At 38.6% G+C, this 18,030-nt stretch overlaps 2 protein-coding genes across 9 annotated transcripts in view; both read left to right on the forward strand.

The window, feature by feature from the left end:
* The window catches only part of ACSL6 (acyl-CoA synthetase long chain family member 6), a 64,325-nt gene extending 55,777 nt beyond the window's left edge, over nucleotides 1–8,548 (forward strand). For 7 of the 8 annotated variants that reach the window (XM_061150824.1, XM_061150825.1, XM_061150829.1 and 4 more), the window contains one exon: nucleotides 4,938–8,548. In XM_061150824.1, coding sequence (XP_061006807.1) covers nucleotides 4,938–5,075 — 138 coding nt within the window. In that variant the 3' untranslated portion in view covers nucleotides 5,076–8,548. The remainder of the gene's footprint in view (nucleotides 1–4,937) is intronic. The other variant, XM_061150828.1, reaches the window with a different exon arrangement.
* A 3,483-nt stretch (nucleotides 8,549–12,031) lies between these two features.
* MEIKIN (meiotic kinetochore factor) overlaps nucleotides 12,032–18,030 on the forward strand; it is a 119,476-nt gene continuing 113,477 nt past the window's right edge. Inside the window, exons 1-4 of the mRNA XM_061152175.1 lie at nucleotides 12,032–12,143; nucleotides 12,316–12,409; nucleotides 12,820–12,907; nucleotides 15,085–15,145. Coding sequence (XP_061008158.1) covers nucleotides 12,032–12,143; nucleotides 12,316–12,409; nucleotides 12,820–12,907; nucleotides 15,085–15,145 — 355 coding nt within the window. The remainder of the gene's footprint in view (nucleotides 12,144–12,315; nucleotides 12,410–12,819; nucleotides 12,908–15,084; nucleotides 15,146–18,030) is intronic.

The raw sequence follows: 18,030 nt of genomic DNA on the forward strand, positions 1-18,030 counted from the left end.
GTTACTGGAGCAATTTGTACAGGTATTTTCATGGAAGGATTTAAATAGACCCAGGGCCGTAGGTCAGGCTGGAGCAGGGCCTGGCCGCAGTGCCACTTTGATCTGTTTGTTAAGTGGCTGAAAGGCGAGCTGAGCGCCATATTGCTTGGCTTCCTGTAAGACTGTATTTGTTTCCTCTCCTCAGGAAGAGACTATGTTGTAGAGAGCCACAATGAACTGCAGATGCCCCAGTCAGCACTTTAGGCTTGCTGCAGGTAGCTGATTTGACAGATACTCAGAATCTACCAGCTGATGCAGTTCTTTCTTCCTAAGATCATAATCTTTCTTTTACATTCTACTTACCATCTTAATAGCATAATAGCATTGGTAGCTCTGTGTGAGAGTCATCTTCCCCGTACTGTACTGTCTAAAGCTTCTGCTTATCACTGCTGGATTTTCAAAGGTGTTCACCCAAGTCCCTGTAGTGAATGTAGACTCTTGTCTTGGTTACACATGTTCTCCACATGCTGTTAGGAACGCAGATAAGCTGAAACCCAGGCTGCAAGGACACTGTAGAAATTTATATTTTGGCATTGGCATCTCCTTGTAAAATTATATTATTATTTTCATTTACAGAAGAAGGTGGATACATTGTTTACACTTGTCAGAAGTCTATGCTGCCGTTTCTATCAGAAGGAGCTAAGGATGTTAGCTCTGTCAGTTTTTTGGTTTTTCATTTCATGACAGTAAACATGAGTTGCAAAGTTAAAGCACTCTATCTTGGGTTAAGTTTTATTTGGATTTTGTTCATGTTTTCTTCATGCTAACTAGTCTTGTTATCAAACTGTGATTTCCAAACTCAAGCAGCAGAACTTAGATGACATGTACCAGACAGAAGAGCAGAGCTGCTCTAGTAGATCTAGGGCTTGAGCCAGAGCCTATCTCTTAGCCCCACTTTCAACCCAACCCCCTCAGTTACCCCTGCCCCACTCCACCTTCATGCACCTCTGCCTTTCCCCCACTTCATCCCACCCCTGCCTTCAACACCTCACCTTCATGCCCACGTCCACCTCCACACACCCATCCGCAGTGGCCACTGCAGAAGCCCTGGTTCTCGGTGTACTATGGTCCAAAAACATCTCCCTTGGGACCTGTTTCCAGTGACTTTTGGATCCCCTAGGATGATTTGTGTTTGATAAAAGCACATTAGGAAAAAAGTATATTCCAGAGGGTACAAACCTGGCAGCCCTGTCCCTTACCAACCCCAGCAACCAACTTACTTACGTGCTTCTTTGAATCTCAAGATCACTGGGGGAATTTTCAAACAAAACACTTATTACAAGGACCTTTACAAATTTCGAAACATTAGATAATGCCTCTTTTTTGGGCAGGAGCCTCAGATTTCCACCTATTCATATTGGATATCCAAGTAGAAATCCTTCAGATGTGTGAAGTAAAGTTGAGGCTGCTACATGTAATGCTAGCTTTAGTTTTAGTGTAGTCCTGTCCTCCCCTTCTCACCACACATGGTCCCCTTAAAATGCTATTCTTTCTCCAGCAAAAGTGAATTCCTTCATTTGAACAAATTTCTAAGAGACAAAGGTGAATTTCATTTGTTAATGTTGTGCTCATTTAAAAATCATCACATTTTTAAATTATAAGCATGCATTTTAAAAATGCCAGAATTTGTTACAATTTTTCTTGAAAGCTTTTTAAAAAGTAGAAAGTGTAGCTGTTTTAGGGGTCTTCTTTGAATATTGAGTTTTTGATCTGAAAAATCAATGAATGCAATGGAGAATTTTCTGAGCAAAGAATTCTTTGTCATATCACAATATCCACCTGCCAGAACACTAGACCATTGGCATCAGAGATTTTGAAAACAATCCTTGACATGTTGAATTTTTTGTGACTATTTGCAGGCATTGATTTTTTTCCCAAGGTTTTTCTGGTTGTTAAATATGCATAACATAAAGTTTACCATCTTAACCATTTTTAAATGTATAGTTCAGTGGCATTAGTACATTCATAATGTACAACCATTATCACCATCCATCTCTGTAACTCTTTTCATTTTGTAGAATGAAACTCTGTACCCATTGAACAAAAAAATTCCTTCCTTACCCCTAGTCTCTGGAAACCACCATTTTACTTTCTGTCTCTATATGACTTTGACTACTCTAAGTATATTATCTTTTTGTGTCTGGCTTATTTCACTTAGCATAATGCCCTCAAAGTTCATCCATGTTGTAGCATGTGTCAGAATTTCCTTCCTTTATAAGGTAAAATTTCACCATATATCTCTGCCACATCTTGCTTATCCATTCATCTGTCAGTGGACATTTGGGTTGCTTCTCCATTTTAGCTGTTGTGAATAATGCTGCTGTGAGCATGGATGTACAATTATCTCTTCGAGATCCTGCGTTCAGTTCTTTTGGATACACACACCACACACACACACTCCCCAAAGTGGAACTGCTGGGTCGTATGGTAATTCTGTTTTTAATTTTTGGAGGAACTGCCATACTGTTTTCCATAGTGGCTGCACTATTATATTCCTACCAGCAGTGCACAAGGATTCTGTTTCTCTATATCCTCACCAACACTTGTTATTTTCTCTCTTTTGGATAATAGCCATCCTAATGGGTGTGAGAATATTTTGTTTTGTTTTTTAAATAAGTCATTTCCTGATTGTATCCATGGATTTTAAGTAACAGTTCTCCTATGACAGTCTCAGGTAACACAGGGACCTTGCACTCTTGTTCTCCTGGCTTCTGTAACCCACACCCCCATTACTGCAGCCATAGAGCAGCCTCTCCCTTCCCCTTGCTATCTTCATCTGGCCAAAGCCTACTTATCCTTCAGAGTTTAACTCAAGCATCCTTTTCCAGTGAATCCTGACCCAGGTGGGGTTAGGGGCTATGTCAGAAATGCATTCAGCTCTAAAAGAATACCCTCAGTATGTTACATTACATAGGGTGTGTTTTTGTGGTTTTCTCGCATAAGAAGCCCAAGACAGGATGTCCAAGGCAGGTACAGGTCTTCAAAGCCCTGGGCACTCTGTCTTTCTTCCCGCTCTCCATTCTGGGTATGTTGGCATATCACCTTATGGTCACAAAGTGGCTGCTACAGCTTTGGACATTGTCCATATTCAAGGAAGGAATAAGGGGGAGTGGGTAGAAATAGGTATATCTGAAACTTTCATGAGGAAAGCAAAAACTTTCCCTTCTCAGTAGCCAAAAATGGATCTCATGATTACCTGCTTAATCTCAAGGGAGGCTTGGAAATAGGGAATAGGATTGTCATAGTTTACATATAGACCATTTTGGCCCCAAACAAAACTCGGTTTTATTAGCATGGAAGGTGGGGAATGATAATAGCAAAGCAACGGACAACTGCTTGTCCCTATAGTAGTAATATTCACATGGCAGCATCTCTCTTTAGATTGTAAGCCCATGTGGGCAGAGACTGTGGCTTGTTCTTTGTATCCCTGGTGCCTTATACCATACCTGACACATAGTAGTTGCTCAATAAATGATCAGTTCAGCGAAACAGCAAGTGAAAGTATATGTGTATTTAGCACATTTAATTTTTTAAGTCTTTATATAGTGATTCCTTTGCTATTTAATAATATGGATCTGTTATCTCAACAAAATAACTAAAGGTAGACCCAGTTGTCAGTCAGGATACAATTTTTTGGAGAGACTGTCATTCCAGGATTCAGCTCAAGCCCAGATGATAAAAGTCCTTGTTGAATTGACAGTGACTCTTTCAGTTGGAATCCCGCATGAGAGGAGCCTGCCCAGGCCTTCCCAGAACAGTTGATCTATCTCTCTGCCACCCCCCCCCCCCCATTCAGCATTGCAGAGAGACTTTGTATGAGGAGGCTTGGGATCTGCCTCATGGAAATAAGCACCATGAACACTACACCTGATCTCTCCATTCCTCCTTCCAATAATGCAATAAAATTTTCTGGCAGAACTTCTTTTTTTACTCATCATGTCCCACCTAGATTTTATATCCCTCCTGTGAATGGCATCTCTTCCATGTAGCCCTCCAAGCTGGAAGCCTGGGAGTCCTCAAAACTGCCTCTTCCTTATTTCATCTCATTTCTCTCTGAATCTCTCTTAGAACCGCTTACCTGACTGTCTCTGTCACTGCTCTAAGCGTAGGCCCTTACCTTCTTCTCTCCTATGGACTGGTCAGATCCTTCTGATTGGTTTCCCTGCTTCTAGTCTTAACATTTTTAAAAACCATGTTCACGTTTCTCTTGGAGAGAACTTTATAAAATGTGTATTCAGCTGTGTTATTGCCCTGTATAAAAATCTTCAGTGCCTTCCTACTATCTTCCTCTAAAACTGCCCCATCTACCAATTCGGCTTCATCTGTCACCTTCTTGGCCTCCTATTTCATGAAACTACAAAAAGAAACCACTTGGATGTCCTTCTTCATACTCTGCTATTTCTCACTCCCGTAGCTGTGTTCATGTGGTTGCCTCTGCCTGGAATGCCCTTCACCCACCTCTCCTCCTTAACTGGTTAACTCCTGCTTGTTCTTTAACACTCCCCTAATTTGGGAAGGCTCCCCTGAGCTAGGTGCCCTTCCTCCTGTGTGTACCTTTCTCTCCAGTAATTGCCCATTGTGTCTGCTCTGCTGGATGCCAGCGTGCACTCCCCAAGGGCAGGGGCGCTCGTGATTCCTCTTTGTCCTCAGTGCCTGGTACAGAGTAAGGAACTCATTCCTTTCTGTTGACTGGCTAAATGGAGGAGTAAGAAGGGGATGAGGTGGCTTTCAGATCTATCAAATAAGCTGACATGCTGTTAGAATAACTCTTGACTTTTTAAATAGGCCTGTTTTTATATCAGTATTTCTATTCCCATATACCTGTCTACTTCTACCATGTATGCTATGAATGCTGTGTTATTCTCCTGATAAAGATGTATTCTGCATTTGGTTTTTAGGTTAAAGCCATTCACATCCATTCTGATATGTTCTCAGTTCAAAATGGCTTGCTGACACCGACCCTAAAGGCTAAGAGACCTGAGCTGAGAGAGTACTTCAAAAAACAAATAGAAGAGCTTTACTCAACCTCCATGTGAAGTTCAAGGAAAGTTCTTCTGGGTATAATGGACAATGTAGCAATATTATAGTTGTTCTTGAAAGTAACAAGTCAGAATGATGCAGCCGAAAATGAAAAGCACTTGACCTTATGACTGAGCCTTTTCCTGTCTCTAGAGGTCTTTAACAATATTTCTCTCTCATCACTGAGTACACTTTATTTTTATTACAATGATATTGTAGCAAGCTGCTAAAAATATCACAAGTGGCATTGTAAAAAAAATTGACTTTTCTTAAGAACTGTGTACCACTAAAAGTAATATATTCTCAATGTTCACAGAACTTCTATTAAATATAAAGGAAAAACATAACTGATACATTGTACTTAATTATTTTTGAAATAGTAAACAGGTATGGCAAATATTGAGGCAAGGTGGACTGCCTTATTCGATAACTGATGGTCAGAATCACAATTAAATCAGACTTAAATGAAAACTAATACAGAATCTTGCTGAAACAGACATGATACATAACTTCTACATAGCTTCATAGCTACATAACTTCAGATTCTTTAAACATAATAATTCTTATTGGTGTGAAAATGTTTTCAGTCCAGTTTTTACTTTTATTTATGATGAATGCAAATTCAAACATTCTTAAAACAAATGTTATATTTACATAACATTTTACAAAGACTTTTCAGTCCATTTCCTTATTTATTAAGCTTATTAAAATATTAGGAGCTACCCAGAAGTAATGTAATATACAACTATTTCAAGGATAGTATGTGCATATTCATGGATGTCTTACCACGTGTATTATGAAAGATGTCTGTTGACTCTACATTGGATGGAGCTTTAGGGAAGACTTGGGATAAGAAACCCAGAATTATTTCTCACGGTGGGCAGCAATTAATATACCAAATTTCCTTGCTGGGTTCTTCCAGTCTTCCATTTTCAACATGTCTATGCCAGGCCTGGGAAACATATGTGGCAATAATTCTGAACAGTTTCTCTTTCTTCCAATAAGACTGTCAAGGCAGGATAGGATGTAGGGAGGAGGGGATGTCATCTCCAAATAAAATAATTTTTCAACAACGTATGTTTGAAGAACCTCTTCAAAATACCCCTAGAAAACTACCTAAGTCCATCATAGATAGCTGTCTCCTTGGGGAATAATTTCACACACAGAATTTCTGAACACTTCGAAGTTATGTGCTTAAATACTTCTTGTACCTGGGTGCCAACAGTGTCATATAATTAAAGCCCAGCATGAACAGCAATTAAGTCCTAAGCTACAGACTGCATCTGAAGAAGAAACTGTCCCTAGGAAAGTGTTTTTAAAGTGTTTTAATCTGTAGAGCCAGGATCTGAAAATAGACAGGGGCAGTGGTCACAGTCCAGAAGCTCCTTTCACCGGGAGCAGATCCATACTGTCAATAAGGCTGTGGGTTAGAAACTGCATAATCACACAGGCTTACTAGATGAATCTGCACCAGAGATGATACATTTCAGTCTTTGCAATAGTGGACCAGCCCCAGTTTTGTTTGATGTATTTATCCAGTCTTCTACATATTTCTTTACTGGATTCTCTCTGCAGTCCACTGCTTGCACTTAAGATTTGACTTATGGTAAATAACCCAGTTCTATGCACATTAACTTTTAAAGGCATTTCTAAACAAACAAATACTAAAAATGTCCAAGGCCACATCTATATAACATTAACTTTTTATATTTAATATATATTTGACTAATTAAAAGAAAATCACTACCTGAATTGGATATTCATACTATCTTAAAGGCGAGTAGCTTCACATCTTGAAGAAAATGAAGCTGTTTCCCTTTGTCCTTCCACTCAACTAAATTTCATGTTTGTCTTTGTTTACAAAGGATTTTAGACAGTGTAATTTTAAGCAAATAATTTCCATTTTATTTTGATTCCATTTTTACCTAATAATAGAGATAATTGATTATGGGTAACTTAAGATTTCTTTTCCTCACTTTAAAGATCTTAAGTTTCTATTTAGCCTTCCTAATCCTCATGAAAATCATCACATATTGGGCATATAAACAGGTTCTTGGAGATGTGCTGAGAAAAGTAAACAGCGGGCCTTAAATATATTGCATGTACATTTATTTTTTCCTCTGTTTACTGAATTTTTTAATAAAATAGAAATGAAACAGTATGTGTTAATGAAAGAAAATCCTTCTTGCCTCAGATTTCCCAACTTGATTTTGAGGGGAAAAAGTTTGTATTTCTCTTTAACCAATATAGAAAAAGGTTCTGTACTTAAGATATTTACATTCATAGTGTACATCAGATCCAATTTAAATCCAAAGGTGCAACAGCAATCAATTACCTAAGCATAAACATGTTCTTAAATGTTTGGCCTTTTTTCTGTTTCTCATTCAAATTTGTTGGTAATTCTCACATTTTACAAACTGATATTGTTGTTTATAAAGATATAAAGTAGAATATACACCATTTTCTTTCCTTTTGCCATAAAAGTCATCTTTGTATTGTATTGTGATTTTCCTCCAGGTGAGAGAGGAAACTGACCAGGTGTGGTATGCAGGCCTAGCCTCACATATTAGGAACTCAAGAACTCAGGAATCTAAGGAATAAATACCCAGTCTCCCTTACATGAGCAGGTCAACTTTTCATTCTAAATTTAGGTAAAACTGCAAGCATGAAAAAAATAGAATTTTTCATTGCAATTTTCATAGTCAGGTAATGTTTTAGCAACTTGAAGTCAGCACTTAATTTGATTGTATTACCCATCAAAGAGTCTCTAATCTTTTCTGTTTCTAGCAGTAAAGGAAATGAATTATTCTTTATTTTCCAAATGTATTAATATAAAGCACAAATGTGATGTAGTTACTTAGAATACAAAATACTATGAAATGAATGTAAAGAATGGAAAACTGTATTTTTGCATGAAAACAGACCACTTACAAGCTTACTTTCTCAGGAAAAATGAAAAATTATATATAAAATTGATAAACTATATGTTGAATTAAGCTGGTATATTTTCTTGCCTGTTTCTATTTTAAGAAAGCATATAGGTAAAAAGAAAAAAATGATCCCGGTAGTCAGAATTTTCTCTCAAGTATGCTACACAGTCCTTTCTGTGAATCTACAGTTAACCACAGTAAGAATGGAATTAGCGTTCAAGTGAGGACAAAGCCCTAATGAGAACACATAAATGGTATAACCCAGAGGCAATAGATACATATTACCTGGAGACAAGCATTTCTAAACTTGGTCCAAACAAAAGGTTTTCATGGGGTGACAGTGGCTTTTAAACATTCATTTGACTGATTATTTTTATTTTTCTTGTTAAGTCATTGCAGCAGTTGCATGAAGGGGAAATGGATATTTTTTGAAGAATTGCTTATTCTACTTTCAATTTTTAAAAATTGAGGAAATTTAAAAGTTACCTTTTAAATATACATAAAAGTATATTAACTGTAATTATATTTTTAGTTGCTTTGTTATAATAGCATGCATATCAAATATACAATGCATTTATGAAAACTTTTGTAAAAAATAAAGATTTTTTTGTTTCTCAAAGTTGCTTATAATTACTATTTTATATATTTATTTAGCATAATCCTCTGATGTTAGTATATTTGGTGATCACTGGTCATAATGCTTATGGTAAATGCTTATGGAATCAAGCTATATCACTAGGCAACATACTCTACATCCTTTGTAAGGATCCCCAAACTCCGAAGACTTATGGTCCCCCCAGAGAAGCTCTCCTTTTCTTTGCACATTTGCTATTATAAATGTGTCCTGGATTTAAGTGTATCCAGGATTTAATTCATTTTTATATTTTAAAAGAACACATGATTGTATTCAGATTTTCCATCACGATGGCCCTTAAGCAGTATTTCCATGTCTTTTACCCATACACAATGAGTACACTCTTAAAATGGTATATTCTGCCGTGTCTAAATTATGCAGATTTTGCCTTCTCCATATATTTGCTACCATCTACTCCTATTTTCAAAGCTTTTAGTGTAGCTGGGGCCCCTCTCATCTCTTGTCTGGAATATTACAATGCTTTTAAAGTTAGTCTTCCTGTTTCCACCTCAGCTTCCTGAAATTTCACCACCCACATTTGAGTCAGGGCAATGTTTCTAAATTGAAAATCTGGTCATGCCACTCTCCTGCTTAGTATTCCTTCAATGACTTCCCATACTTTCTGGGATAAAGTTCAGGCTCCCTGGTTCAGCACATAAGGCCCAGGGTCTCTTCTCCAGTCCTTCCTCCAAAGAGTCTTGGTTCCAGTTATGCCAACCACTTTTTGCGGTGGCCTAAATGCATCATGATTTTAGTCTCCTTTTCATAGAATACCCTTTCCTTTAATCTCCCTAATTCCTATCATTCATTTCTTATATCTCAGTTCAACTACCCTTTTCTCTAAGAAGCTTCCCATATGGTTGCATGGTTAACTGACCCTCTGCCACATGCCCACTAAAACTAAGTTGCTTGTGGTTGTAGCCCCAGCACAGAAAGTCTGTTCCATCATGGAGGCTCAAGAAATGTCTGTTGAATAAAAATCCCCTTGGTCCTTTTACATAGGTTGCATAGTTAACTGCAATACTTGAAGATACTTTTCATTTATCACTTATTTTTTCCCAATCCTGTGGACTAAGCAAAAATAAGCTGCTTTTCAGTTGAACCCTAAATCCTGTGGATGGTACCACAAATGAAACTGCTCAGAGCTCAGGTTGCAGGGGTTTGGGGGGCGGTCACTTGATAAGAAAATGGTACTCTGAAAGATTTCCTCTGGGCTCCAGGGAATCCTATATCCATGAACTGGCTGTTTTCCCAAAAGCTTTCTTCAGAAATCTCTTAAAAATTTGGAATCTGTTTGCCCATAGAAGTTAGCATTTCCATGACTTCCAAATCCAGTCAAAACAGTCATATGACTGAACTGAAACACTGAAAGCAGAATTCTAAGTATAGATATGGAAACAATATAACAGGGAAATGGAAGATGTTCAATTTAACACTTAATGACTGAATGCTTGAAATATCATTTGTGTGTTTGAGGATAGAGTGGAGGGAGATACTGCATTGAGATACCTCCGCCCTACTTCACTCTTTTGTAGGGGACACATTTCTTTCTCCTTGTGTAGGCTGGGCAGGCGGAGCTTTAAATTAACCAAGTTTGACTGTACAGTCTCTGCTCCTCCCCTTGCTATTTAAGGCTTCAAGCTCTTTTCCTTGCTCTCCTCCTCCACCCCTTTCCCAGCCATGTGTTGGGAGGAATGGGAGCATGACAAGCACACTAGCCAAATATTAGGGGATTCATGCCACCTATGCCAACCTCCTGTCCTAATGAGCCTCCTAAGACAGGTGTCCTAATTGCTCACCTTTGAATTGAGGGGACAACCAGAACATCTCTAAGGACACTTTTGGCTCAAGGAATGACACAGGAGGTTATTTCAAGTTTTGAAGCCCTGGGCATTAACTCTCATAAATCCTGACTTGATGGCACCTCAGCGAAGGTAATTCAGTATAGAGAGGGTTCTAGAGAATAGGGCCACCAAAGGGCAGATCAGCTTTTGCTTCGAGCTGTTTTCCTTTTCCACCATTTCTTCCATTTCTATGTCTTGGGCATTCCAGGATCCATACCTCCTAAAATTAATTTAAGAACTCCACAATTTTTTTTTTAAAACAACATTCTCCAATGGGAGAGAGGGGAGCCTGGAAACCTGGCTTGTAAACTACAGACTGCCTGTCAGCATGTATGGATGTGACTAGAGAAAAGATGTTGAAATATGATAATTGCTTTATACAACAACAAAACTGTGAGATCCTTGACTATTTAGAGCCATTTCTAATTTCACTTCTGTACCCCAGGACCTACCATAATGCCTGACACAGAGTAAGGTGCTGAGTAAGTACTAATTCAGTGACTCAAAGCATGGCATGTAATAAAGTAAGAATGACTGCCCTCTATTCTTTACAAAGTTAAGTTTTAATGATTAATTATTAATTAATAAGTGACTTTCTATGAGCAGATTTTGAATTTAAAAATCCAGTGATTTTATTATGAAAATATTGTGGCTGTATGTGTGCTTACATACACAATATTGGAGCATCACGGAAGTCTGAGTTTTTCTAATTTCATCTGTACAAACAGCATGTTTTAATGTTGTGAAATGTCACTTTTTAAAAATAAGAAGATGGTTATTATATACACAATATGTTTATCAGATGCAGCCAGATGGTCTGTCTTCGGTGTATGGAATGAGTGGTCATTCCCATGTTACTCCCTTTGGGCAGAGAAAAAGACCTGAGCCTCAGGGCACTAGGAGGGGAGCCCTTGTGGAACTCTCTACCTTAACCACAAGGCTACTCAGAGATGTCCAGGAGGCAGCTTCTAGGCTGGGGTCAGAGATTCTGCTTGTCCCTGAGAAGAAACCTCCTGGAACCTAAGCACCTCTAATGCTTGGTTAGACTCTCAAGTGACCATGGCTCCACCGTAAATTGGCGGCTCTAGGGACTGAGGTGCTCGGAAAACATTCCCTGTCCGTGTAACGTGCTTTCATTCCTCTCTCACCTTCCTGCACTGAATCAGGCTTCCCCCTAGGTAGACTCTCTGTGCTTAGAGACCTCAAACTCCATTACCATGGCCTTCCTGGTAATGCTGCTAAGGAGACTGGCCCAAGTATCAGTACCAGGTGTTGGGCCCAGCTGACTACGTCTTCCCAGAAGCCACCACATCACTGCGTCTTCCCAGAAGCCGCCGCGCGACTCCGCCGAGATAAAAAGGCGGGAGTGCGGCTGGCCGCTCCAGGCCAGCGTGGGGGGGTTGGCGCTGTAGGCCTTTTGATTTTTCTCACCTTTTCCGTTCCTCTCTGGCTGCCCCACAGGCCTGGACCCTGGTTCCATAGGACTGTTGCTCGGTTCCGCAGAAAGACGACGAGACAGGCCGTCCAGGGCTAAGAGGCCTCTGGGGCCTGGCGGTGGGGTGACAATGTGGTCACTAGGGGTCTATACCGGCAAAAAGCAGGCAGGCGGTAGGCTCAACCTAACCCCAAAGCCAGGTCTAGGTGCCCCGGCCAAGGCGGAGGCCCCGTCACGGCCCGGCCGAAAGCTCTTTGCCCACCGTAAGCTCCGCGGGGCTGGCTCATGGCGCAGGATGCGGGGTGGTCAAGAGCCAAGGGCGAGGGCGGTTGGGCCTCAGCCCGAGGGCCCTCCCCAAGGCCTGCAGGCAGGCCTATGAGGCTTTTAACCTGAAACGTGTCACCCTGTCTGTAGGCCTGAAAAGAAATGGCAAAGCGCGTGGTTTGCGGAGAATCGCGGAAAAATCTGAGCGGAGTGGTCAGGGAGGTGGCAGCTCTGGGCCACCGAGGTGTGTATACACAAGTAACAGCTCCATACCTCTGGCCACTTCAAAATTTCAGTACTGATTTGATCCTAATAACCTCTCATTCTAAGAGTCAATGAAGAAAAAGAGTCAGTGAAGGAAATAACGTGTTCTGATTCGGCTCTTCTCAGAACACAGAACCGGGAATTTGACTTAAGAAAGAGATTTTTTTTTTTTTAAAGAAGGAAATTTGGCCAAGTTGCCCAAAGGCAAGTGAGATATAATCTCCAGGAAAGCATACCCGGCGTATTGGGTGTTGATACAATTCACACACTATGTTCTTGGCTAATGATGACCCCATATAGCTTTCAGATTCTAAACAGCGTGAACAGTGATCTGGAGAGTGGAGAGCCAAGTCCAGACACTACAAACTAATTGTGTTGTTTGTTTGTTAGCACTGAGTTAAGAGTTACAGGAGAGAAAAGCCTGCATGAAAATAGCACTAGTGAAGAGACCCAGGATGAGAAGATTGCTCTATTGAGGGTACGTATGTTTCTCCTCTGGTCCTCGGGTAAACTTAGTGCAGAGACTAGTGGTACCTAATGTACCTCTGAAAGGAAGTATAATATGATCTTTGTTCAATAGAGACTACATAACTTTCCAGTGTTTTTATAAATACCGATGCTGTGGCTTTAGATAGGGCCTTAAATTTCTGATTCTGGTAGACTCATCGCCATGCATTTTTATTTTTCTTTGCTTTGTCAAAGATTTAAGAAATATTCATTACTGGCTAATTTTCTGTGTGACAAATATAAAATGCTTCTTAGTAATTCTGTTATGTTTGGTAGCACACATTTCAAAGTCATTTTCATGTTTTCTCATTTGACTTTGTATTAAAAATTAGAAACAGAGGATTCATTATCATTAGAATATTATGTAACTTCCTGACCTAATGTACTTAATATGGATTCTGTAAAATATTTTAAAGATGTATAGCAGTAGTTTGGGCTTCCCTAGTGGTTCATATGGTAAAGAATCTGCCTGCAATGCAGGAGACCTGGGTTTGATCCCTGAGTGGGGAAGATCCCCTGGAGAAGGAAATGGCTACCCACTCCAGTGTTCTTGCTTGGAGCAGTAGTTTGGAGAAACTCAGATTTTAAAAATTGCTGGTGACTCATCTGACATTAGCATTAAATTTGATAGTCACAGTCCAGCATTTTAGCTTGCATATTTCTCTATGACATGTTTTTTGGGGGAGGGCAACTTTGACAAAACACATTTTTTAAAAAAGTCTTTTCCCCAGATTTTAATGGTGTTAAGTGTCCCTAACAGATGATTCAAGATGTGCAAAAAGAATATTTAAGCAGTTCCTTTTAATTTTTGTATTTTCCTTCCATTTATTTTTTTCCTGTGCCTTTAAAAACTGTTTTTTTTTACAAATTATTGTATAAATTCCTCTAACATTAAATAATCTTCAAAAATATGGCTTTTAGTGTCTGCATAGTGCTTTGTCTTATATATAGGCATTCTGTAATTTCTATAACTATTTTTTGTGGTTGAGAGGTTGAGACTGTTTCCAAGGTTTTGCTGTTTTATATATCAGTAGATATCCTACCACAGAAACTGTTTTTATATACCTTAAATTGTTATCCTAAGATAAATGTGTTGCAGTGGGTCAAGGGTTGGATTATGTTTAAAATTTTTATTTTATTTATTTCATTCTGTCCAGCTGGCACCATCTTATCTGAAACTTAAAAATATATAGATATATAGATAGATAGATTTGATAGATGAAAAGTAGCATGTTGCTTACTTTCCATTTCTTTGAATGCTAGTAAAGTTGATACTTTTTCTCATTTTGTTGGCCATTTGTGTAACTTTGTGAAATACTCATTTGTTATATATTGAAGATAGTTGTACTTTACACACATATGTAACAAATATTTCCACATTTGTTTGTTTGCCTTTTATTTTACTTTTGGTATTTTAGACCTATTTATCATTTTCTTTTTATTTATTTTGCTTTTGTATTTAGAGGGGAAAAAATCCTTCTTGCCTAGGGGATAGAGAAATATTCATCTTTATCTTCTCGTTGCTGGTTTATTAGGGAGTTCCCTTCTCTGGTAGCTCAACTGGTAAAGAATCTGCCTGTAATGCAGGGGACCGCAGTTGGATTTCTGGGTCAGGAAGATCCACTGGAGAAGGGCTAGGCTGCCCACCTCAGTATTCTTGAGCTTCCCTGATGGTTCAGACAGTAAAGAATCCTCCTGCAATGTGGGAGACCTGGGTTCTATCCGTGGGTTGGGAAGATCCCCTGAAGAAGGGAAAGTCTACCCACTCCAGTATTCTGGTCTGGAGAATTCCATGGACTGTGTAAGTCCATGGGGTCATAAAGAGTTGGACATGACTGAGTGACTCTGATTTTCATAGCTGAGCAACTTTCATTTTCACTTTGCTGGTTTATCCCACAATAGTTATTGACTAGTATATTTTTGACACCCTAGATATGTCCACAGTATTATATTTTAAGGTTTAATATTAAATATCAGGTTACATCCATATCAATAAGCTGAAAAATGTTTTAAATATGAAAGTGATACACAAAGTTGACATTAGTTTTGTGTTTTTAAAATAACCAAATCAATGTTTTTATAATATTATAATATAAAAATATTCCATCTCATAATTTGTGCTATATGTTTAATTCTTATTTCATATAGGAGTCAGTGACAGATGACCTCCAGACTGATAGTAGTTCATCAAGTAGTAAGCAAGTAACAGGTAAGACTGGCAATGTGAACTCCTTCAACTTACTTTCTTACAAACATAAACATCCATTTGTATCTATCTGTCTTCTCTTCCCATCTCAGTAGAAAAAAATGTCTTTCTCCTGGTCCAAGTTGAATCCTTCTGCCTGTGCTCTAGACTTCATCCTCAAAGCCTTCAAACACAATTGTGATAGGTGTTATAAAAGTGAGGTAGACTTGACTGTAACTGAATTTAGTTGAAGAGATTAGAGAAGGCTTCCATGAGGGAGTGGTAATTTACGTGAGATCTGAAGAAATGTAGAGCTTAACTATACAGAAAGATGAATAAAGAGAAATCCAGGCAGAGGGAACAGAGGAGGAAATGTGATAATAAGATAAGGTTGGACAGGCCGAGACCTTCCATAGCCTTGTAGGCCATGCCAAAGATATTTATCTTTGGAGCAGCAGGAAGCTGCTGAAGTCTTTTAAATAGGGAATAATATGATCATATTTTTTAGTCACTATATGGGAAGAAGCAGAAGTGGCTGTTAATAGACGTCTTTTGGGAGGCTACTGTAATAGTAAAGGGGAGGAATGATGGCCTTTTATACTAACAGATGACACTGGAAATGGAAAGAAATGGATATACATATGGTTATTGTAGGAAATGAAATTGACAGAATTTACAGATGAAGATTGAAGATGGAGGTGTCAAAGGTGACATGTGTTTCTGGTTTGCATAACTGAGTGTAAGGTGGTGCTGCCATTCACTGAAAAAATCTTGTTTGAGAGGAAAATCATAAATTCTCTCTTTAATATATTAAGTAATGGGTGCCTTTAAGATGACTAGTAATTCAAATAGGGAGTTGAACATGGAGGGCTGCTGATAGAAATTTGGCGTAATTGAACTTATTTTTGAAAACAAAAAAAGGATGTCATTACTACACCAGAAAGCCTGAGGAATTCTTAAGGACAGATGAGATAAGACTGATGAATATATGAAGAGCAGAGAAAAACCACTGCAGAGGTAAGAGTAGCTCTGGAGATGCACTTAACTCAAAACATTTGGTCAATAAAGGTGAAACACTGTAATAGATGGGACCCTGAAGGAGTTGTCAAGATGATGGATTAAGCACTACATTTAAGCAGTGTATGACCTGGCCCCCTTCTCATTCCTTCTTATATTGGGAACACTGGCAACTTAGTGCTTGCTGCCAGGTCAGAACCCTAGGAATTACTGCCTAGCAAAGTGAACTAAGACTTCATTTTGGCTCCTTAGGATCAATGTTGGAGCTGGAGAGAGGAGCAGAAGAGTCTGAAGTAACTCCAGATTGCCATACGGGCAGCAAAGGGGCAGAAAAGTTAAAAAATACAGATTATGCTATACTTGTTAATCCCAGGGAAAAGATACATAATGGCTCTCTGAAGTGGGAATTCTAATATAGGAGACTTCCAGTGTGGATACTAGCCAAATAGGGCAGTGCCCCCATGTAACCTAGGGCTTTCCAGGTGGCTCAGTGATAAAGAACCCGCCAGCCAATTCAGGAGATATGGGCTCGATCCCTGAGTCGGGAAGATCCCCTGGAGGAGGAAATGGCAACCTACTCCAGTATTCTTGTCTAGAAAATCCTATGAGCAGAGGAGCCTGGTGGGCTACAGTCTATAGGATCACAAAGAGTCAGACACAACTTAGTGACTGAGCTTGCACACACTCCCGTGTAGCCACAATGCCCAGAAAATACAGATCACCCCCACTCAGAACATAAGTCCCCAGAATGTCGCATCACTCTTCTAAAATCTCCAGAGGTAGCTTGTTTTTTTCAGAATTTATATTCTCTGCCTTATAAACAGAAATTCTGAAATAGACATATGAACAGACAATCAAAAACAGCCAAATCTTTGAAGAATACCAATGCCATGAAAGAGAGGACACAAATGAACCAAACAAAAAAATCAAAACCTGAAGGAATGATGGTAAACTTTAAATATCTCTTTAGAGACGAGGCAATTGAATCCATAATGTAATAGGCTGCTATAAAAAATTATAGTCCCTGAAAACTAAAAATATAAAATTTTAAAACAATAAATCAACCTAATATTGGGATGTATTCAGCTGAAAATCAAATTAGCTAGGTAGAAAATACAGGAGTTTTCTTAAAATATAGTGTAAAAGAACATGGGAAGTGCTTAACAAATGCTTTTCCCTCCTTCTTCTTCCTTCTTTGCCTAGTTAACTTCTGCTGGTTCTTCAAATACAGATTCAGGTGCCATCTCTTTTGGAAGCCTCTCCTGACTGCTCTTCTCTCTTTCTAGATGAGTTGTTCTTTCCTGGTAGTTCCATGGCACTGTCATAGGACTCAAAACAACAGTATAATATTTGTTCCTCTAAGCTCTAAAGCTGTTGAGAATAAGCAGTGCCTTTTATCTTCCTATTCCATGCTTGAGACATAATATAATTTTAAATGCTTGTTGAATGAGTTTTCTACTCTCTTTAGAGGAAATAAACAATTGTATCATAATCAATATTTTAAAAAATTGTAGTTTAAATATATGATAAATGTCCTGGGTTACTAGCTTTATCAAGTTGATGTGTGAAAGGTATGAGAAAATAGAAGACAGACTGTCTCTAATTAACAAACTAGCTGTATCTGAGTTTGTTTGATATTTGATTGATATTTGAGACCTAGAATACTTTATACTACAATAAAATATAAATGGTTAGGTTTTGAGCAACCCACAGAATTCTATTTAACATATAATTGTTTTAATTCTGTCTTGGAATCTAGAAATTTTGCAACATGATTAAAATTAACTCAGGATTTCATGTTTAATATGGAGGATTGAACATATTTATTTATTCCTTCTGAAAACACTAAAATATCAATAAAGGCATAAAAAAGGCATGAGGCCATAATGTAG

The sequence above is a fragment of the Dama dama genome, chromosome 9 (assembly GCF_033118175.1).
Source record: "Dama dama isolate Ldn47 chromosome 9, ASM3311817v1, whole genome shotgun sequence".
NCBI classification, from domain to species: Eukaryota; Metazoa; Chordata; class Mammalia; order Artiodactyla; family Cervidae; genus Dama; species Dama dama.